General features: G+C 48.4%; 1 protein-coding gene across 2 annotated transcripts; it reads left to right on the forward strand.

Moving 5' to 3' along the window:
- The first annotated feature begins 589 nt into the window (after positions 1-589).
- LOC125132899 (zinc finger protein 264-like) lies at positions 590-10,888 on the forward strand. 2 transcript variants are annotated; one of them, XM_047790739.1, is made up of 5 exons: positions 590-965; positions 2,817-2,943; positions 7,813-7,956; positions 8,770-9,997; positions 10,250-10,888. In XM_047790739.1, the coding sequence occupies exons 1-5, from the start codon at positions 939-941 to the stop codon at positions 10,647-10,649; spliced, it is 1,926 nt and encodes a 641-aa protein (XP_047646695.1). In that variant the 5' UTR covers positions 590-938; the 3' UTR covers positions 10,650-10,888. The 2 variants fall into 2 exon arrangements, with proteins under 2 accessions (XP_047646695.1, XP_047646694.1); XM_047790738.1 differs by having other exon boundaries at positions 8,770-10,888.
- Positions 10,889-22,606: the final 11,718 nt, after the last annotated feature.

Here is a 22,606-nt window from a genome sequence, read left to right on the forward strand (position 1 = left end):
CTGGGCCACTGTCCCACAGTTCACGGATTTTTCTTTTTTTCTTTTTTTTTTTCCCTGTCTTTTAAGGGCCGCAACCGCGGCATATGGAAGTTCCCAGTCTAGGGGTTGAATCAGAGCTGCAGCTACCGGCTACCGGCACCACAGCCATAGCCACAGCAATGCCGGATCCTTAACTCACTGAGCGAGGCCAGGGATCGAACCAGAATCCTCAGAGATACTGGTCGATTCATTACCACTGAGCCTAGACGGGAACTCCCTGTCCCAAATTTCAAGCTTCGGTTTCCCCAGGGCAGAGAGAGCATGGACACTCTCGCCCCCACCCCTTAGTCCTCCCGGGTTGAGTCCACTGTAAAGAAACACGTCTGGGCCGGTGCTCAGCTCCTTGTGTGTGCCTTTTCTCCCCGTAGACCCCCCCCCGCCCCCGCCCGCCCGGTTAAGCCGGACTCGCTTGCTTGGTTCTAGGAGAGACTACACTACCCAGAAGCTGTGCGTGGTGCGTCTGACGTAAACGCTGGCCAATGATGGCCCGGCGTAAGGGTGTTTCCTGCGGCGCACGTACGTGGGCGGGACTTCCGGTTTTTCCACCGCGGGCGCCATTTGTCTCCGCGGTTCGTTGTGGGGTGCACCTGAGGTGCTCAGAGCTGGGTGAGCGTGGCTCCTCAGGCTTTTCGTTGGGACCGAGTAGGGAAGGGATGGGAGTGCCCTCCGTCCCTTTGATCTGGCCGTGACTCACTAGACGGGCGCGCGTCCTGGTCTTCCGCGGGGCCGCTGCTTCTCGGGGCCCCCGGCACCCGCCGAAGGCGGCGCCCGGAACTGGGGCGCTTTTTCTCGGGGCGGTAGCCAGCCGAGGCCACCCGGCCTTGGCAGGCGGAGGGAAGGGTCAGCAGGCTGCCTGGGCACTCGCCTCTGCGAGCCTGGCTGGAACGCAGGGCCCCATCATGGCGGCGCCGACCCAGCAGCCACAGGTGAGTGGAGGATGCCTGGGATGCTTCCCTTCCAGGGCGGAGATGATTCCGGAAGAAAGGCATCCCCTGGGTTTGTCTTTGGCACGTGGAGCTGGTTGGCACTTAATGTGTCCCGGGTCCTAAAAGGTGTCGGGTTCCTGGCAGATACTCAGTAAGTCTAGAAAGAATGAGTGATGGGTCCTCCGGGGGTTCCCATCGTACTTAGTAAGTCCCAACCCCCACCTTGTTCATCCATCTGGTGGTCTTCGGTGTTGGAGGGAGGGGGAGACAGGGTTTTCCAGGCAGAGGTAAGTACATGGGCGAAGGTAAGGAATGTTAGTTGTTAAAGGAGGCCCAGGAGGGCTGTGGAGTTGCCATGGTTGCTTCCAGATGCTGAACCGTGTGTTGCGAGGGCGAGATCCTCTGGTCTCCTGCCGAGTGTTCCAGTCACTCTCAGCCAGAACAGACGTCGTGGCCAGTCCCAAGCTCTTATTCTCGTGTCCAAAGCCAGTGTTATTCTTAACCATTTATGCTTCCTGGTCCGGGAGTATTACTGGCTTGCTGGCATAGGCGTACATGTTCTCATCGCTCTGGAAGAAAGAGGCTAATGGTTTATTGTGGATCTCCCTGGGAGTCTGGGAGATCTCCCCCCACTGGCAGGGTGTGGGGAGCTGGTCCAGGCGCTGCCATTACCCAAGTAGTAACACCTCTTCAGGTGACTCTCTCTCGAGCCCAGTAAATAGGGCTCTGCTTCTTTGCTCATGTTCAGAGAAATACTTTCAGGCATGATGAAACAGCAGAAGTTGGTGTAAATGCTTCACCGCCTTGTTAATAGGTATTCAGCTTGATGATGGAGAGGGTCAGGTTACTTTATCAGACCCTTATTAGAGTAACCTGTGTTAAGATTTTGCCTCTGGGGGAGTTTCCGTCGTGACTCAGTGGTAACGAACCCTACTAGGATCCATGAGGATGAGGGTTGGACCCCTGGCCTTGCTCAGTGGGTTATGGATCCAGCGTTGCCGTGAGCTGTGGTGTAGGTCACAGGTGAGGCTCAGATCCTCCTTTGCTGTGGCTGTGGTGTAGGCCGGCAGCTGTAGCTCCAATTTGACCCCCAGGCTGGGGACTTGCATATGTTTCTGGTATGCCCCCTGCCCACCCCCAAAAAAATTGCCTCTGGTTTGTAAGACAATACTCTGGGTGAATTGGTGGAGCTGCTTCAGGTCATTGACTGGCACAGAGGTAATGAGATGCTTATTACATCAAGTGCTTTGGGGAATTAATGAAAATCCCAAAGCACAGCAAACATTGGTTAATTTATGTTTAAACCTCACAGCTGTTATTGGTGCAGTGGAAACTTGTATTGATCCAGAAACCAAGGCTCAGGGAGATGATGTCTCCAAACCTGGCAAGTCTCAGGTTTCAAGAGTTTGGGTACAAACCACAGGAATCTCACTAAAGAACTAGGGACTTTTAATTTTTTTAATCATGACATGAAGTTCTCAGCATGGGGCAGGCAGGTAGCAGGACCAGGGAGGCTTAGGTACTGCTGGTGTTAACATTATCATTGCTGTTATCATTATGTACTGATTCCTCAGATGTCCTAAAGCCCTTCCTGTTTGCATCTCCCAGGCGCCACCTCTTTTCCATTGTCTTAGGTGACTTGCCAATGGCTCGCACACAGGCGACTGCTCTCTTACACTGCTGTACAATGTCCAGAACATTGTCCACTTCCACTTCAGCCCAGCCTAGAGTTTGGCCCACAGGAAGTGCTTGGTGATTAGGCTCTTAAGCTCTGCACCATTACCAGCCATGCAGAACCAAGTTCTAATCCCATCCAACCCCAAGGCCAACACTGCTACTTCTATTTGACAGGTATCTGTGACCTTCGATGATGTAGCTGTGACTTTTACCCAGGAGGAGTGGGCACAGCTGGACCCAGCTCAAAGGACCCTATACCAAGAGGTGATGCTGGAAAACTTGAGGCTCCTGGTGTCTCTGGGTAAGACCTCACCACTCTGTCACACAGGGGACCTGTTGCTTTGTCAGAGGCCCCTGCTGGCTCCATGCCTGGCTGATCAAGAATCTGACCCTCTCCTCCTTGCAGCTTCAGTTGCTTTTGAGATTCATCTCTCCTGCCTGCAATCCCTTTGTCTCTTGGGAAAAGAAACAGTTCTGCTTGGCACCCAGAAAGTGGTGGAAGGAAACGGGTGTGATCTGCAGAACTCAGGGAGGATTTCCAGTTGGGCTGTGTGAGGGCCTGGCAAAGGAACAGGGAGCCAACAGAGAAATTCCCTGGCTTCTTGTCTTGGCTTCTCCCTCTGACTCTGCTCATAACCCTGTCTTTTGCGCCTCAGCACATTTAAGACAGGAGTGGCCACCCTGGTCCCTGCTCTCTGGGGCCCCAGGTGCCTTGTTGCTACTTCTTGGCATAGGTACCCTGTTTCTCTTCTTCCCCTGTTGGGGGACTCCTTGGGGGCGTCCTCGAGGCAGGAGTGGCCGCTCGAGTCCCTAGTTCCCTGAGCCTCTCCCCCAGGGCCCCGCACAGACTGGCCTCCGTGTGAGGTTATTTCACCTTCCAGAGGGGGAGCTGACTGGAGGAGACCCGCTGGCTCCAGGGTCCCGCCCGACCCAGCCAGCAGGGCTGTGAGTGCCAGGCTGTCCTCCGGGACGAGGGCGAGGCAGGCGGGCTCCCAGGAGGCCTTTGCCTTCAGGGCCAGTGGGTGTTGTTCTCCACGCCGGGCTCTCGGCTCTGGGGCTTCTCTGTTCTCGTGCGCCTCCATGCTTGTCTCTTGTGCCCTGAGTCCCGGCCGAGATCCTCTGCTGCCACAGGAGAGAGTAGTGCCGCGCAGCCTCTGGTGGTGGGTTTGTCCCCCAGGGGACGTCGGGCCGCGGCTGCAGCCTCGTCTGAGTGTCAGGCCTGGGGTGTGGGTGGGGCCGGCTTCTAGGGCTGGAGTCCCGGGGTGCCACTCCGCACCCCAGGATGGCCGGGACGGCCCCGCTCAGCAGAGGGCTCCCCAGCCCCCAGTGGCAGGGGTGCCAGGCCTGCAAAACAGCAGCTTGAGGAGGGCTGTCCGTCCAGGGCTCAGGGGAAGCCATGCCCGCGTTCAGAGAACTGGGGTTATGGTCTGTGTCAAGGAGTGGAGGTGGCACAAAACTAGGAAACGTTTTGCATCGCTAGGTAGTTTACAACCAACTTTTGAAAGTACAACAGTCAACTCTCTGGCGCTGCCGACCTCTTCACTCCTGTTCCCGTGCTCGCCCGGAGCCCCCTGTGCTCCAGACTCTTGCTGTTTCCTTGTGCAGACCTGACATACTTGCCTCAGGCCTCTGCGGGGGCTGTTCTCTGCCTGGCAGGTGTTCTTGGGCATTTTGTCTTTTCCCGGCCCCGCGCCCCCCCCCCCCCCCCCCCCCCCCGGCTCAGCACTGTCACCCCCAGGCCTCATGGAACCTCCCCATCCCTCTCACTTGATCTCATGAACCTATTCATAACCTTAGCCAGTTGTTCTCAAGCAGAGATGCTGCTGCTCGCAGAGGAAGCTCAGCAACATCTGGGGCTGGTTTTGGTTGTGACAGCCACTCGGGTGTGGCTGCTGTTAACCACCTGGAGTGGGTGGAGGGCCTGGAATGCACTAAACACCCTTAGGAGTCACAGGCCAGCTTCCTCCCCATCCTCCCAACGAGATTATCTTGACTGAACAGTCCTGCTCCGTGAAGAAACCGTGTTTCAGAGGGTGCAGGGACACGTCTTCAGCTGGCATTGCCAGGCACCCTCGTGTAACCGGTCCATCACTTCTTTGCTGCCTCCTGAATGTGTTTGATGGAAATTCAGGGTTTACTGCTCATTCTTTTTTCTTGTTTTAAGGGCTCATTCTTAAGATACCTTCCCTTCATCCCCCACCACCCCCACCCCAGCACCTTTCCCCTTTTCAGCAGAGGTAGTAGCCTCAGGCTAGGAGCCCTGAGCAGCAGGAGGCTGAGCTCTCAGTGAGTTAATAACACTGTTCTGATTTCCTTGCTGCCTTTGTTTCATGGTGACCTGCTATCAAGGGAAGTGTTGCTGGCTTTCGCATCTAACAGAGGAATGTAGGAGTCTCTCTCTCTCTCTCTTTTTTTTTTAATGGTGTTCAGGATTTATAATAATTTTTTTTACTTTTTCCAAATTACAGGTGATTTACCACATTGTGCTAATTTCTGCTGAACAGCATAGTGACCCATTCATACACATACATACATTCTTTTTCTGTTATCATCCCCCATCATATTCTTTCCCAAGAGATTGGACAGTTCCCTGTGCTATAGAGTAGGACCTCAGCAGGCCCTTTTTGAAAAAAATCTAAAAAAGGTTTTTTTTCTTTTTAACAGCCACACTAATGGCATATGGAAGTTTCTAGGCTAGAGGTCAAATCGGAGCTACAGCAGATGGCCTACGCCACAGGATCCAAGCCATGTTCGTGACCTACACCACAGCTCACCAAAACACTGATCCTTAACCCACTGATCAAGGCCAGGGATCAAACCTGCAACCTTATGGTTCCTAGTCAGATTCGTTTCTGCTGCACCATGACAGGAACTCCTCACATCCCAGTTTTTATATAGCCTCTCCATCCCAAACCCCCAGCCCATCCACCCACACCCCAACCTGTCTCAATTGAAAAGCATAAGGTTTTCAAAGTTTGTGAGTCAGTATCTGTTCTGCAAAGAAGTTCATCGTGTCCTTTTTTAGATTCCACATGTCAGTGAAAGCATTCGATGTTGGCGTCTCACTGTCTGACTGACTTCCCTTAGCATGATAATTTCTCGGTCCATCCATGTTGGGCAAAGGCCATTATTTCGTTCCTTTAGTGGCTGAGTAATTATTCCACTGTGTATTGGTACCACCTCTGCTTTACCTCGGCCTCTGCGAGGAGTATGGTCTTTTCATGCCCAGCGCGTCACCAGTGTTTCCGGCTCCCTTCACTCTATATTCCTCCCTCTTATGAAGATGCTGGTCTGCCATCTACCAAAGCTCCTTTTCTGTCTTTTTCTTGAGCCCTCTGTTCCTTTTCCATGGCCTGTTGGTAAAGTCTATAATCTTAAAAGGTAGATATCCTTCTGCTTATTCTCTCTCACCTCTGAGTTTTGTTGAAAATCCTACAGGCTGTCAAGTTCCACAGTAACTCAGTTGGTATTTTAGAGGGAGCTGTATTGAATTTATATAATCATTTGGGTAGAATTTTCAGTTTGTTTGGCAGTGCCCATGTCATGCAGAGCCAGGGGTCTAACCTGCCCCACAGCAGTGACAATACTGGATCTTTAACCGCTAGACCACCAGGGAAGTCCTGTCACTTTTATTTTATTAAATTTTCTGTTTTGTTTTCTTAGTTTTACTGTGAAACAGTTGACATATGTTACCAGAAAAGTTATACCATGGTGGTTTGATTTACATATATTGTAAAATGATTAACACAGTAAGTTCGGCTACCATCCGTGTTACCATATAGATAAAACAAAAAGGAAAGAAAGAAGAAAAGACAAGGAGTTTGCATTGTGGCCCAGTGCTTAACGAACACAACTAGGATGCATGAGGACTCAGGTTCAAACCCTGGCCATGCTCAGTGGGTTGAGGATCCAGCATTGCTGTGAGCTGTGGTGTATGTCACAGGGGAAGCTTGGATCAAACGTTGCTGTGGCTGTGGCCAGCAGCTATATCTCCATTTGGAACCCTAAGCTGGGAACCTCCATATGCCGTGGGTGTGGCCCCTTAAAAAAAAAGAAAAAAAGATAAAAGGAAATTTTTCTACTTATGATGAGAGCTTTTACGATTATTCTCTGAACAATGTTGTTTATATCATACAGCAGTGTTTGCCATGGTCCTTTATTGTGCATTACAACCCTAGTACTTAATTTATCTTCAAACTAGAAGTTTGTGGAATTCCCATCATGGCTCAGTGGTCAACAAACCAGACAATCCATGGGGTCACGAGTTCAATCCCTGGCTTTCCTCAGTGGATTAAGGATCAGGTGTTGCCGTGAACTGTGGTGTAGATTGCAGGCGCAGCCCGGATCTCCTGTTTCTGTGGCTGTGGTGTAGGCTGGCAGCTACGGGCCCAACTCAGCCCCTAGACTGAAAACTCATATGCTGCCTATGCGACCTTTAAAAAAAAAAACCTGCAAGTTAGTACCTTTTGACCACCTTTCTCCAGTTTCACCTGCCCTTACTTTGAATTCTTCATTCACTCCTCTTTAGTGTGTTCAGAAGGTAAAGCAGTATCATTTTCTCCATCTAGATCATTTGTATCTCGTCAGTCTACTCACCAGTATGTCTATCCCGGTCCTGCTCCCCTCCTGCCTCACTGAAACCCAGGTTAGAACCATGGGAATCAGCTTCCCTTCTCCCCCACCTGGCCCTGGATTCTCATCGATGAGATGCCATCCTCCTGGTCTGCAGGGCCTGTGACAGTTCTGTGACCTGGGACTGTGGTGCCCCTCCCACCTTCTCTCTGCAGCATATGGAGTTCCTGGGCCAGGGATCAGATCCAAGCCACATCTGTGGCAGTGCTGGATCCTTAACCCAGTCTGCTCGGCCAGGGATCAAACCTGTGTCCCAGCACTGCAGAGACGCCACTGATCCCGTTACAAGGTGGCAAAACTCCCGTGGCACCCCACTCTTGTGGTGCCAGCAGGACTGACTCCCTGATCTCTTCCTGCACACAGTTGGCAGACTCAAGGCTCAGAACAGAGCTCCAAGACTGCCAGGTCTGCCCAGGTGGTCTGGCACAGCTCCAAGTCGAGGCTTTCCCAGTCTGCTCAGGTTTGACGATCTGCGAGGAAGACCCATGAAATTCCCTAACACCTGCCATTCTCACAAAACAGATCATGTTTGTTACAGGCGAAGGATACAGATTAGAAGGGGGCCTGGAGGTGTTCCAACCGCGAAGTTTCCATGTCTTCAGCAGCTCCTTACCTCCCAGGATCGATGTGTGGCCGTCTGTGCCCGAAGATTCATCAACCAGCGAAATTCAGCAGAGCCTCGGTACCCAGATCTTTATTGAGCCTTCATTACAAAAGCTCGGTTGCTTGAGTTGGTGTTCATGGCTCAGTCTCCAGCCCTCCTTCCTGAAAGTTCCTTGGCCAGGGATTGAACCCAGACAACAGCAGTGACAACACCAAATCCTTGACCCACTGCCCCACAGGGGAATTCCCAAAAGCCCCAGCTTTCTGATGGCATGTTTGGTCTTTGTGTGGCTAGACCATACTCAGGCCTAGTGTTGCCTTTTTAGCATGAACTATCTAGAGGCCCATGATAAGTTGTCTGTTGTCATAAAGTACGCACATCCCTAGGTGCAACCATGAACAACAGAGACACACCTGTCACTCTGGGGATACCAAAAGTTTTCAAGTTACGTTCTTGGAGCCAGAACAAAGACCATACTTTTCTTTGGAGACAGTTGACTTTGCATTTTATACCTCCTATATTCAGTTTGGGTTTCATTAGATGTCCTTTCCTAATGTTCTTAGAGCAACATGGGAGGTGTTTGCTTAAAGGAAACTGGAAACACAGGTGTTACTACACTGTCCAGCCACATCCAGCTTGAAATTGTAGTGGTTTCTACAGTCCAGATCCTCTGTCCCCTCACCTAGATTCTCTTACTTAGTCTCACTTTTCATGGTGTCAGCAGTTCAGTGACCAAGAAAGAATTACACTCCTTAGATTCAGAGATAGCAACCCTAACACACACAGAGGCACTGTTTTCCTTGTTTTTGGTTTGTTTTTCCACTGAAATGCTGATTTTGTTTCTTCTTTGTTGGTATTACTAATGGGCCCTGTTTCTCGGATTTTTTTCAGGTGACAGAGGGAAACCCAAGACCAGAGAACCTAGCCCTTGGGAGCCAGCCGTCTCTGAGGGAGCCTCCCTCCGGGAACCAACACAAGGAGGCCTAGGGGACCCCCAGTCGGGACAAACCAAGGATCAGGATGGGCCATCGGTAGTGCAGGAAGGGCCCTTTGGACGAGGGATAGCCTCCCAGAGGGGGAAGCTTCCTGGGAAAGTGAGTCCTGAACATGGCCGCTCAGGGACAGCTGATGGTGTGAGTTCACGGGGTGTGCAGGAGCCCTTCCCTCCAGGAGGAGCTGTCCGTGACCGTGACTCAGGTGGATCAGGTAAAGATGCCATGATCCAGGAAGAGGAAAATATCTTTAAGTGCAACGAATGCGGGAAAGTGTTTAACAAGAAACACCTTCTTGCTGGGCATGAAAAGATTCACTCTGGGGTGAAGCCATATGAATGCCCGGAGTGTGGGAAAACGTTTATTAAAAGCACATACCTGCTCCAGCACCACATGATCCACACTGGGGAGAGGCCCTACGAGTGCATGGAGTGTGGCAAGGCCTTCAGCCGCAAGTCCTACCTCACGCAGCACCAGCGGATCCACAGTGGAGAGAAGCCGTACAGGTGCAGTGAGTGCGGAAAGGCCTTCACCCACCGCTCCAATTTTGTCTTACATAAGAGGAGACACACCGGGGAGAAATCCTTCGTGTGCAAAGAATGTGGGCAGGTCTTCCGACATAGGCCCGGATTCCTTCGACATCACATCGTCCACAGCGGCGAGAATCCGTACGAGTGCTTTGAGTGTGGCAAGGTCTTCAAACACAAGTCGTACCTCGTGTGGCACCAGCAGACACACACCGGGGAGAAGCCCTATGAGTGCAGCGAGTGCGGCAAGGCCTTCTGTGAGAGCGCCGCCCTCATTCACCACTACGTCATCCACACCGGGGAGAAGCCCTTCGAGTGCCTCGAGTGCGGGAAGGCCTTCAACCACAGGTCCTACCTCAAGAGGCACCAGCGGATTCACACCGGGGAGAAGCCCTATGTGTGCAGTGAATGCGGTAAGGCCTTCACCCACTGCTCCACTTTTATCTTCCATAAAAGGGCCCACGCTGGGGAGAGACCTTTTGAGTGTAAAGAATGTGGAAAGGCCTTTCGCAATCGGGCAGATCTCATTCGGCACTTCAGCATCCACACTGGGGAGAAGCCCCATGAGTGCACGGAGTGCGGGAAGGCCTTTAACCGCAGGTCGTACCTCAAGAGGCACCAGCGGATTCACACCGGGGAGAAGCCTTTTGTGTGCACCGAGTGTGGAAGGACCTTCACCCACTGCTCCACCTTCATCTTTCATAAAAGGGCCCACACTGGCGAGAAGCCCTTTGAGTGCAAAGAATGTGGAAAAGCCTTTAGCACTCGGAAAGATCTCATTCGGCACTTCAGTGTCCACACTGGGGAGAAGCCCCATGAGTGCACGGAGTGCGGGAAGGCCTTTAACCGCAGGTCGGGCCTGACAATGCATCAGCGGATTCACAGTGGCGAGAAGCCCTATGAATGCATGGAGTGTGGGAAATCCTTCTGCTGGAGCACCAGCCTCATTCGACACGCCATCATCCACACGGGAGAGAAGCCTTACAAGTGCAGTGAGTGTGGAAAGGCCTTCAGTCGCAGCTCCTCCCTCACTCAGCATCAAAGGGTTCATACTGGGCGAAACCCTGTCAGCGTGACAGATGTGGGAAGACCCTTCCCAGGTGACCAAACCTCAGCCACCCTCCGAGAACTCCTGCTGGGAAAAGACTTTCTGAATGTAAACCCCGAGGAGACTCTTTTGCAGGAGAAAACATCTACCACAACGTCTGATCATACATACCAAAGAGAAACCCCACAGGTATCTTCACGATGAGAGAACCTGTCACAGGTCGTCCATCAGTCATGTGAAGACGCATTTGAGAGATTGGCGCAGCGTCAAGCCTTATTCTGCATCTCAGAATTCATCGGTGAGGGAGAGACTGTTTGTGTAGCTACTGTTTTTCTCCTTAGTTTACACTGCAGTGTTATCTCAGGAATTTTTATAAAGAGAAGGTAGAGACTTAGAAAATGTATTGCAAATACAGTTTTTCTGAGACTCCTCTGTCAAGCTTTCGGCACTTTGTCATGGATTCCTTAGTTTACTTGGGGTGAAGGGGTGTTATTTCAGAGGCAAAGGGCCTTGATCCTTCGTGTGTCTTGTGCGTATACAGTCATTGCTGTCCGGTGTCTGGAGAGTTAGATGGTTGGGGGCAGGTATTTAAGCAGCTAAGGATGCACATAGGTCAGACGGACACATTTTATCATGCCAGTTAAGACTTTTCAGACTTTTGGAGTTCCTGTCGTGGCTCAGTGGTTAACGAATCCGACTAGGAACCATGAGGTTGCGGGTTCAATCCCTGCCCTTGCTCCGTGGGTTAAGGATCCAGTGTTGCCCTGAGCTGTGGTGTAGGTTGCAGACACAGCTCGAATCTGGTGTTCCCTTGGCTCTGGTATAGGCCAGTGGCTACAGCCCCAATTTGACCCCTAGCCTGGGAACCTCCATGGGCCGTGGGATTGGCCCTAGAAATGGCAAAAAAAAAAAAAAAAAAAGACTTTTCAGGCTTTTGTTTTATTAAAAACTCAAGCTGTTCTGGTGGCTTTGACCATCAAATATTCAGACTTTTTATTGATCCAGTCTATTGCGTTCTTAATTTTTATAGCTATATAGTAAATTTTAAAATTGGGAAAAATAAGGGTGTTCCTTTTGTGTTGCAGCAGAAATGAATCCAGCTAGTATCCATGAGGATGCAGGTTCCATACCTGGCCTCTCTTAGTGGGTTAAGGATCTGGTGTTGCCATGAGCTGTGGTATAGGTTGCAGACATGGCTCAGATCCTGCATTGCTGTGGCTGTGGCCGGCTGCTAGAAATCCTAGGATCCAAAAAAGTCTTACCCACATATTTATAGAAATTGATGTATACTTGTAGAGCAATTTGTTCAGAGGTAGAATCATGACCACATTAGGTAGTATGATGCTTCATTTGTTTACTTATTTCCTTTTTATGGCTGCACCTGTGGCATATGAAAGTTCTGGGCTAGGGGATGAATCAGAGCTTTGGCTGTGACCTACACAGCTTGGAATCCAAGCTACATCTGCAATGTACACCACAGCTCATGGCAACGCCAGAACCTTAACCCACTGAGTGAGGCCGGGGGTCAAACCTGATTCCTCATGGGCTCTACTCAGTTTCTTAACCTGCTGAGAGCCACAATGAGAACTCCTGCTTAATTATTGCTATTTCCTTACCATTTTATAAATTTCAGCAATACAGCTTTTAAACATTTTTGTTGGGAGTTCCTGTCGTGGCGCAGTGGTTAACGAATCCGACTAGGAACCATGAGGTTGCAGGTTCGGTCCCTGCCCTTGCTCAGTGGGTTAATGATCCAGCGTTGCCGTGAGCTGTGGTGTAGGTTGCAGACACAGCTCGGATCCTGCGTTGCTGTGGCTCTGGCGTAGGCCGGCAGCTACAGCTCCGATTCGACCCCTAGGCCTGGGAACCTCCATATGCCGCAGGAGCGGCCCAAGAAATAGCAAAAAGACAAAAAAGTTTTTGTTATGATATATGTCTAGGTAGTTGGGTATTTTTTTCCGAGTATTTTTCATATGACATAAACTTTCAATTTCCACATGATCTTTAGCAGTATACAGAAAGATAATTGTTCCTGGAGTAGTATTTCAGTATCTTGTACCCACGGCTGAACTCAGTTATTATTTCTAGCAATTTCTTTGAATAGAATTCTTGGTGTGTCTGTATAGAAATGTCAGGTGCAAATTAGTTTTAGTTTGTTTGTTTGTGTGGTGTTTTGTTTTGTTTTGTCTTCTTAGGGCCACACCTGCAACATATGGAGGTTCCCAAACTAGGGGTGGAATTGGGGCTGTAGCCGCTGACCTACACCACAGCCACAGCCACGCCAGATCTGAGCTGCATCTTTGACCTACACTGCAGCTCATGGCAGCACTGGATCCTTAACCCACTGAGAGAGGCTAGGGAGTGGAACCTTCATCCTCATGGACACTAGTCAGGTTCATTTCCACTGAGCCGTGACGGGAACTCCAAATTAGTTTTATTTCTTCCTGTCTCTATGCCTATTATTTTACTGCATTAGCTAGGACTTCCAGTATGTCGAATCAGAGTAATGAGAAAGGACATCCTTGTCTGGTTCCTTATATCAGGGAACATGTTCAGGTTTTCAGTAAGTGCAATGTTAGTTGTAAGGTTCTTTTTCCATAGAGTTTTCCAACAAGTGTTGAAAGTTTCCCTCTGTTCTTAATTTGCTGAGATTTTTGTTATGGTGAATGAGTGTTGAGTTTTGTCAAATGCTTTATCTCCAGTTGATATGATCATCTGAGTTTTCTTCAGTATCTTAATTGATGTGATGTAGTGCACTGAGTTTTGCATATTGAACCAGCCTTGCATCATTGAAATAAACCCCACTTGGCTGTGGAATATAAGTTTTTTATATACGTATTGCATTAAGGCATTCCATTTGACTTATATTTTTTTGAGGAAGCTTTCCCTCTCAGCTCTCAATTGATGTGTAGTTCTCATTATTTGCTTGTTTTTAACTACTTTCAACGTCTGGTTTTTGTGTCAAGGTGATAGTCCCTCCCAGGTTGAGTTGGGAGGGATTGTCTATTTTTTAGGAAGACTGTAATTGGTTTTAATTGTTGTGGGGTTTTTTTTTTATTATTTTGTTTTGTTTTGTTTTTTGCTTTTTAGGGCTGCACCTGGAGCATATGGAGGTCCAGGCTAGGGGTCTAAACAGAGCTATAGCTGCTGGTCTTCACCATAGCCACAGCAACGTGGGATCCAAACAGAGTCTGCAACCCACACCTCAGCTCATGGCAACGCTGTATCCTTAACCCACTGAATGAGGCCAGGGATTGAACCCGAAACCTCAGGGTTCCTGGTTGGATTCGTTTGCGCTGCACCACAACGGGAACTCCTAATTGTTGGTTTAATATTTGATAGCATTCTCCAGTGAACCGTTTGGGCCTGGAGATAATCTGGATACTTTTAAAATTACATATTACTTGATAAATATGCTCTATTCAGAGTATATTTTTCATATTGGATAAATTGAATAGTTGGTCCTTTTGGAGGAAATGTCTTTCTTCGTGTAAAATTTTCTAGTTTGTTTCTCTACTTGTTCGAAGTATTCCCTTATTACCCCCCCGCCCCCCGCCAGCCTCCCCTGTGGCATATGGACGTTCCTGGGCCAGGGATCAAATCCACATCCAGGGAACTGCCACAGCTTTGACAATTCGATCATCTTTTTGATGGCAACAGGGCCTGTACTTTTATCCCATTGTATTCCTGATTTTGGAAATAGGTCAGCTCTCTTGTTATTTTATTTATTTATTTTGTCTTTTGAGGGGCACCCCTGTGGCATATGGAAGTTCCCAGGCTGGCATTCAGCCTGGGTCGAATCAGAGCTGTAGCTGCCAGCTTAAGACGCAGCCACAGCAACTTGGGATCTAAGTAACGTCTGCAACCTACACCACAGCTCATGGCAAGACCGGATCCTTAATGCACTGAACAGGATCAGGGATCGAACCCATGTCGTCATGGACACTAATTGGGTTGGTTACTGCCGAGCCACAACAGAAATTCCTCAACTATCTTTTTTTTTTTTTTGTCTTTTGTCTTTTGTTGTTGTTGTTGTTGCTATTTCTTGGGCTGCTCCCGCGGCATATGGAGGTTCCCAGTCTAGGGGTCTAATCAGAGCTGTAGCTGCCAGCCTACGGCAACACCAGATAGTTAACCCACTGAGCAAGGGCAGGGATCGAACCCGCAACCTCATGGTTCCTAGTCAGATTCGTTAACCACTGCGCCACGATGGGAACTCCTGTTCCTGATATATTTTATTTATTTTGTTAATTAAAGTATAGTTGATTTACAAGGTTGTGCCGGTGTCTGCTGTATAGCTAGTTTACCGTTTTTAGTTACACCGATTTCTGTTTTGGTCTTTATGATATTACGTCTTCTACTTTGCTTTGGTTGTATTTTGTTTTTTTTATTTTTTGAGGGGTGCTGAGATTATTGATGTATTCTTTTAGCACTGTTCCAGATTTATCCCACAAGTTTTAATTACAATTTATTCAGTTTTAAATATCCCTTGATTCTTTTAGAGACTTTCTCTGTCTCTAGTGGGTTATTTGGAAGTATACTGTTTAATTTACTACTGTTTGGAGTATTTTCTAATATATTTTACTTTGTTAATTTACTTTTTGTTTCACATTTGGTTGACTGTTTAAATTTGTTGAAGTTTGTTTTATGACCCAGGATATACCATAACCTTGTTGAATGTTCTGTGAGTGTTCTTGAAAAGAATGTGTGTTCTGCCGTCATCGGGTAGAGTTTCCGTCTATAAATGTCTGCACAGTCCTCTTGGTTGGGGGTACTATTCAGATATTCTATATTCTTGCTGACTTTCTGTCTGGTACTTCTGTTGCAGAGAGAGAGAGCTGTAAGTTTCTGCTTCAAAGCTCTTTTTCGATGTTAACATAGTCACTACTGTGTGTTTGTGTTTTTCGGGTTTGGTTTTGTTTTGTTTGCTTTGTTTTGTTTTGTAGCGCCGCTCCTGTGGCATATGGAGGTTCCCATGCTAGGGGTGCAATTGGAGCTACAGCTGCCGGCCTGCACCACAGCCACAGCAATATCAGATCTGGGCCTTGTCTGCAAGCTACACCACAGCTCACGGCAACACCAGATCCTTAACCCACTGAGCCAGGCCAGGGTCGAACCCAAAACCTCATGTTTCCCAGTCATATTTGTTTTTGCTGCACCACAACGGGAACTCCACTACTGTGTTTTTTTGGTTAGCATTTGCACAGTTTACATTTGTCCCATATTTTTAGCCTTCTCTGTATCATTATATTTAGAAGTGTCTTGTAAAACAGCATATAGTCAGTCTTACTTTTTTATCCATTTTGCCACATTGTCTTAATTCACAAATTTAGATCATGTAAATTTAAAATCTTGATATGTCAGAGCTTAAGTATACCATTAATTTTGTGTTCCTTTTGTATTATTTTTTGTTTTCCAGTTCTTTTTGTTTTTTGGATGCCCCCCACCCTTCCTTTGGGCTTTACTTGACACTTTTTAGAATTCTTTTGGATACATCTGTAATGTTTTTGAGAATATATGTCTTAATTTTTTTTATTCTAGATACGTAACTTATCACAGACTGTTATGTATAGAAACCTTGATTCCAGTACATTCTTTTACATTCTGTATTATTTTATTTTGTTTATATTTTTTGTCTGTTCCCACAGCATACGGAAGTTCTCAGTCCAGGGATAGAACCCAAGGCACCGCAGTGACAATGCTGAATCCTTAACCTCTAGGCCACCATGGAACTCCTACGTTCTCTATTCTTAATATAATCATTTTAAGTATTTTCTCATTGTATACCGAATACCATATTTGATATTACAATTTTGCCTCAGCTGTCTAAATGATACCTTTTTACAAAATTCATGAAAAGCATAGTCTGTTTACTTCTACTTTTATTCTCTTGTTCTTTCTCCATTCTTTTTTGTCCTTTTTTTTTTCTTTTTTTTTTTTTAGGGCCGCACCTACAGCATATGAAAGTTCCCAGGCTAGGAGTCGAGTCGGAGCTGTAGCTACTGGTGTATACTACAGCCACAGCAGCACCGGATCCGAGCCGAATCTGTGACGTACACCACAGTTCATGGCAATACCAGATCCTTAACCCACTGAGTGAGGCCAGGGATTGAACCCGTGTCCCTTGCTTAGCTTTTTTAATCATGTGGTGTGTGCCCTTTGTCACATATGGGAAATTTTTAGTTATTCAAGTTTTTTGTTTGTTGTTGTTTTTGGTTTTTGGTTTGGTTTGGTTTGGTTTGTCTCTTTAGTGCCACACCAGAGGCATATGGAGGTTCCCAGGCTAGGGGTTGAATCCATGCTGCAGCAGCTCATGGTGACACCCGATCCTTAACCCACTGAGCTAGGCCAGGGATGGAACCTGCATCCTCATGGGTATGTTTGCATTTGGGTTTTTTAATTTTCCAATTGTTTGATTTCCATTTGGTTCTTAATGCATCTTCTATATGTTTGCCTTGTTTATAATGTCAAAGAAGGACTCACAGAAAACAGGCAAAATTGTGTAGTCCAAAGTCATGGTCCTCTGGTGGTTTAGCTTGATAGCGGGATAAAAATGCTAGTAAGAACTGAAGGAATGAAGGACTGGCGTCCACAAGTATTTCTGAGAACAGACCTTGCAGCCAAGGGTGACCTGCGGTTGTTGAGAGTTGTGTTCTCCAGGGAAGGTTTGTGTGTAAAATCCCCTAGTTCTTTAGGCTCCTTACAGCTTCAGGGGTGGAGGGTGGCACTTCCTGTTTGTGACTGAACACATTCCCACTTCCCACCTTGTTTGAGACCTCTGTCTGTCTGCTGTGCCTCCGCTCTGGGGTCTTTAACCTCCCTCTTACCTCCCTTCTAGCCTCAGAATCTATACACTGGGCGCCACATTGGATGTTGTTGTCATTTTTTTGCCCCAGCTGTCAGCTGTGTCCATGTCTTGTCATCTCAGCCCCAGGTACTTTACTGCCCCACATGCCCATGGGGCCCTTCTTACTCTCACAGACACACCCTGTGTAACTGTTGTGTCCACTGCCTCTCCCACCCGCTTATGTTCCTGTCATCACTAACAAACAAGAATGGACTCCACCATGGTCACCTAGCTTAAGCAGCCTTCTCAAAATTCCCTTTTTTTTTTTTCTTTTTTTGGACATCCTGTGGCCTGTGGAGTTCCTGCATTAGGGATCAAATCCAAGCCATACTTGTGACCCAAGCCGCAGCTGTGGCAAAGCTGGATCCTTAACTCACTGTGCCAGGCTGGGGATCGAACCTGTGTCCCAGCACTCCAAGGCACTCCCAACCCCATTGCACTACAGCAGCAGCTCCCCACTCCTCTTTCTGGAAGGTCCTCCCCTGGTTTCTGAGTTCCTGCCCTTCTTCAGAGGGTCTTTGTCCATCATCCACTACACAGTTTTGCTTCCTAGGATCCATCCATCCATATTCCCAAGTAGCTGCTACTTTTCTCACTTGTGATGTGTTCCCTCTGTGAGTTAATTCCCTCTCAAGGCATTTTACCCTCAGTGATCTGCAGAGTCCCCCAGATCCATGTCTCCAGGTTGAATGTTTGTCACTGGCCATCCTGCACTTACTCTGTACACACTGAGCCTATGTGCATGAGTCATGGGGCCACGGGATGGCGACACACCCATAATCAAAACAGCAAATACAGAATTCCCATTGTGGCTCAGCGGGTTAAAGATCCCACTAGTATCTGTGAGGACTCGGGTTTGATCCCTGGCCCCTCTCAGTGGGTTAAGGGTCCAGCGTTGCTGTGAGCTGTGGTGTAGGTCGCAGGTGCGGCTCTGATCAGCTGTGGCTGCGGTGTAGGCCTACAAAAAGACCCAGCAAATATACTGTATTACTGTACGTCAGCCATTGTTTTACAAATATCAGCTGTTTTTGTCATTTTTTATGGCCGCACCCACGGCATATGGAGTTTCCCAGGCTCGCGGTCCAATTGGAGCTGTAGTTGCTGGCCTGCCAGAGCCACGGCAACGCCAGATCCTTAGCAGAGCGAGGCCAGGGATTGAACCTGCAACCTCATCATTCCTCATTGGATTTGTTTCCACTGTGCCACAACGGGAACACCCACACACCAGCTCTTAACCTTTGCAGTAAGATGTGGTAGGAAATGTGCTTTTGTTATAGATCAGAAAATTAAGTCATGGAAAAGTTAAGGAGTTTGTCTAAGGTTCCACGATTCCTTAGGAAGTGTGGGACTTGAGATTAGAGTTAGGTAGACCGGCTGCAGGATCCATGCTCTTACCACTTGGCCTCTTTGCCTCTCTCTTGTAGGGCAGGCGAGTGTACCTTGATCTTTTGCAGAAGGCCTTTCTCCTCTGACAGAGCATCTTGACTTTACCAAACTCCGTCCTTACTGGCTGCCTGATCTCTTGTAACTGGGTTTGCAGGGCAACCATTGGGAGGTAGGCGGACTAAGGTGTGGATTTGGCTTCCAGCTTTGTGTTTGAGGTGCCCAGATTCTCAGTGATTCCCACTGTTTTTGGCCTTTTTGCTCAAGCCAGACACCTTGCAGCCATTTTTCATCATCCCCACATCCAACTACTATCCCATTCTGTTCTCTCTGTAGATTTCAGTATATGTGCATTGCAGTGAATGGTTACACAGTAGGGTATTTTTATTGTAATGTTTGGCTCGCTCACAGTGTTGACACAAAGCTATATATATAGTTGACACTGTATAAAACATATGTTGACCTGGAAGAAAATCCACACTCTTTTGTGACCAGATTGAAGTCATAACGAATGATTGTATCAGGACCACCCTCAGGTTCAGTGATTTGCTAGGAGACTCAGCAGTCAGCATGTCGTTACACTCAACAGCCACACTTTATCAGCCCGAAAAGAGCAAACTCGGCCCAAGGACTGAAATCCAGAGGAAATCAGGGACAATCACTGTGGTCCTGTCTCAGGAAAGTCATACAAGACATGCTTAATTTAAGCTCCATCAGGGAGGAATAGATGAGACTGTCTACTCGGGGAGCAGAGACCTGGTGCCCAGGGTTTCTTGGGGGCACTGTAGCACAGCACATGCTGGGCCTCCAGAAGGACAGTGTGGCATAAGCCGCCTGGTTACACAACATACTTGGATACACTGAGCCACCCCTCATTTCTGGGCCTGGTGGGAAATCTGAAATCTAACGTCTCCAACACCGGCCCAGGGTGAATCTTGCAAGCTCAAAGAATAGCAGTCTCAGGCCTGTTGTGTTGTCTTCATAGTCACTTAAATGGGACTACAATACTGATTAATTCAGGTTTCTGCACATTGAGCATATAGAGCTTCCTACAACAGAGTCATACTTGGAGGTGAAAGCATTGTAACCAAAACAAAAAAGGAGTTCCCGTTGTGGCTTAGCGGCAACAAATCAGACTAGGGTCCATGAGGACGCGGGTTTGATCCCTGGTTTTGCTCAGTGGGTTAAGGATTGGAGTTGGCCCAAGCTGTGCACAGGTCGCAGATGCGGCTTGGATCTGGCGTTGCCATGAGCTGTGGTGTAGGTTGGCAGCTGTAGCTGATTGGACCCCCAGCTTGGGAGCCTCCATGTGCCGCAGTTGCGGACCACCTTTCTGTCTTAGTCCTGGGGTGCTCAGTGCTGTCATCCTTGAGTTTTGAAGGCTAAAGTTTTGTAATCTCTACCCACAGGCATGGTACACATCTCATGGAGAAACCACCTAGGCTAAATGGTAACTGAGCAGCTTACTTTCCCTCCCTCAACAATGTCAGGATGGCGGGCCCTGTATTCCTGTTTGTCCTCATTCTTACCTGTAAGCTGGAACACTTAAGTTCCTGGGCACTCTCTCCGTTTATGTTGGATATCCATAGGTTAAAGCAAATGTTCTGGAGTTCCATTGTGGCTCAGCAGGTTAAGAACCCGACTAGTATCCATTAGAATGCGGGTTTGATCCCTGACCTTGCTCAGGAGGTTAAGAAGTTGCCTTGCATTGCAGTGTAGATCGCAGATGTGGCTCAGATCCAGCATCGCTGTGGTGTAGACCAGCAGCTGCAGCTCCCATTCAACCCCTAACCTGGGAATTTCCATGTGCAGCCGGTGTGGCATTAAAAAGCAAAACAACAACAACAAAAAAAAACCTCCACAAACTGAAGCCAAGGATCAAGAATGCAGATGAGGCTTGGGAAGAGACCAGGGTGAGAGAGAAAAGGACCTGTGAAAAGTATTTGGAAGTTTCAAAACTGATGGGTGGCTAAACATGTATGAGTTCAGCAAGGAGGGAAAAAAATGAGAGGGAGAGAAAAGCAGGAGCCTCATGTTAGAGAACCAAGGAAAAAGTTTCAAATACGGAGGAAAAAACAGGATCAAGTTGTCTCAAGAAAGACAAGGGCTTAAATTTATAAACAAGGGGAGTTCCCATCGTGGTTCGGTGGTTAACAAACCTGACTGACTAAGATCCATGAGGACACGACTTTGATCCCTGACCTCACTCAGTGGCTTAAGGATCTGGCGTTGCCGTGAGCTGTGGTGTGGGTCACAAACATGCCTTGGATCTGGCATGGCTGGGCTGTGGCGAAGGCCAGTGGCTAGCTACAGCTTCCATTCGACCCCTAGCCTGGGAACTGCCGTATGCCTCAGGTGCGGCCCTAAAAAGGTGAAAAAATAAATAAAAATTATAAACATGGGAGTCACTACCAGCCTTGCTTAGTGTGGTGTAGAGGGTGGGACTGTGGCAAAGAGCATCACAAGGTAGGGAGGTTTGGGAAGTGGAGAAAGTAAGACACAATGAAGAAATGCATTTATTGCAAGGAGAGGAGAAGAGTCCCACAGGGTCTCCCCCGGTTAAAGGGAGAAGGAGGAACAGTGAGATGTGGGGAAGACGGGACAAGAGGTCATGCAGGTGAAAAAAACAGGCTTTAGGCAGCTGAGATGACAGGCAAGACAAATGTCAGGCAGACTCCATGATGAGAAAGGGTGATCGCTGCTTATTTCAAGGAGAGCGTGAAAGGAGGGCACTTCATATGCGAGCGAGATTCACACCTGAAAGCCAGGCGCACGATGGAACTAGAAAGAGCAGCAATACTCGGAGACGCTGCAAGATGAAGCGACCACAGATGCCGTAAGGGTGAGGGAGGAGAGTGGCGAGGATGCCTCAGTGGAAGGTGATCAAGAAAAGTGATGCGGCAGGACTTGGGAAAGGAAACTCGGGAAGCTGGAAGCTACCTCAAGTTGCTGTTAATGAACCTGTGACCCCCCAGTGAGTTGCACTTGCTCTTTGTCCGAGGTGTGGGGCTTCAAGGGCGTCTGGAAAAATCTAAAATACATCAGGGGAGAAAACCGGGATCTTGGCCCCCCCAATGCCTGTTCTGTACTTGCTCAGCTGGACAGCCCCTCCTGGGCACCGCGTCCTGCTCTGTCCATAGTTCTCCACACCGTTCCAATGTAAAGATCGCAGTGCTGGGGGCACTGACACCCTGATTTCTGGAAATGGCTGGTTTGCTTTGCTAAGTTCTTAGTATTTATTGTCTTAACACTTTCAAGTATTGTTTTAAAAGTTAGGACTTACTACTCTGATATGAGGCCAACAGGTCTGGTAATGGCCACTGGAGAGATACTCAAGGGCTCTGGTCAGGTGAGGGTGCCCGTGCTCCCCAGGCCCACGAGGGGAGGCGACAGTGTCCTCAGGCAGAAGGACGGAGGGGAGGGTGGGCGGACTGTGTTGTAATCTTCCCTGGGTGGAACGGACAAGATGAAGTTAGCAGACTAAGACGGATGAGGATTAGCTAGTTTGCATTTCAGCGCAGTTCAGAGTGTAGGGACTGCCTGGTGTCCAGGGAGGGGTCTGGAAACAAGAGAACCTGATAGGAGTTCCCATCATGTCTCAGTGGTTAATGAACCCGATTAGTATCCATGAGAACGCATGTTCAATCTCTAGCCTTCCTCGGTGGGTTAAGGATCCGGCGATGCCATGAGCTGTGGTGTAGGTCGCAGATGCGGCTTGGACCCTGAGTTGCTGTGGGTGTGACATGGGCCAGCAGCTGTAGTTCTGATTAGACCCCTAGCCTGCGAACCTCCATATGCCATGGGTGTGGCCCTAAAAAGGAAAAAAGAACTTGATAAAGGCAGTAGTTGAGGGGTCAGGCTCTGGAATGGTGGGTTTGCATATGAAAGGCATGCCCATTGGGGAAAGTTATCTGGAAATTAGCTTAGAAGG

Source organism: Phacochoerus africanus, chromosome 8, assembly GCF_016906955.1.
Source record: "Phacochoerus africanus isolate WHEZ1 chromosome 8, ROS_Pafr_v1, whole genome shotgun sequence".
NCBI classification, from domain to species: Eukaryota; Metazoa; Chordata; class Mammalia; order Artiodactyla; family Suidae; genus Phacochoerus; species Phacochoerus africanus.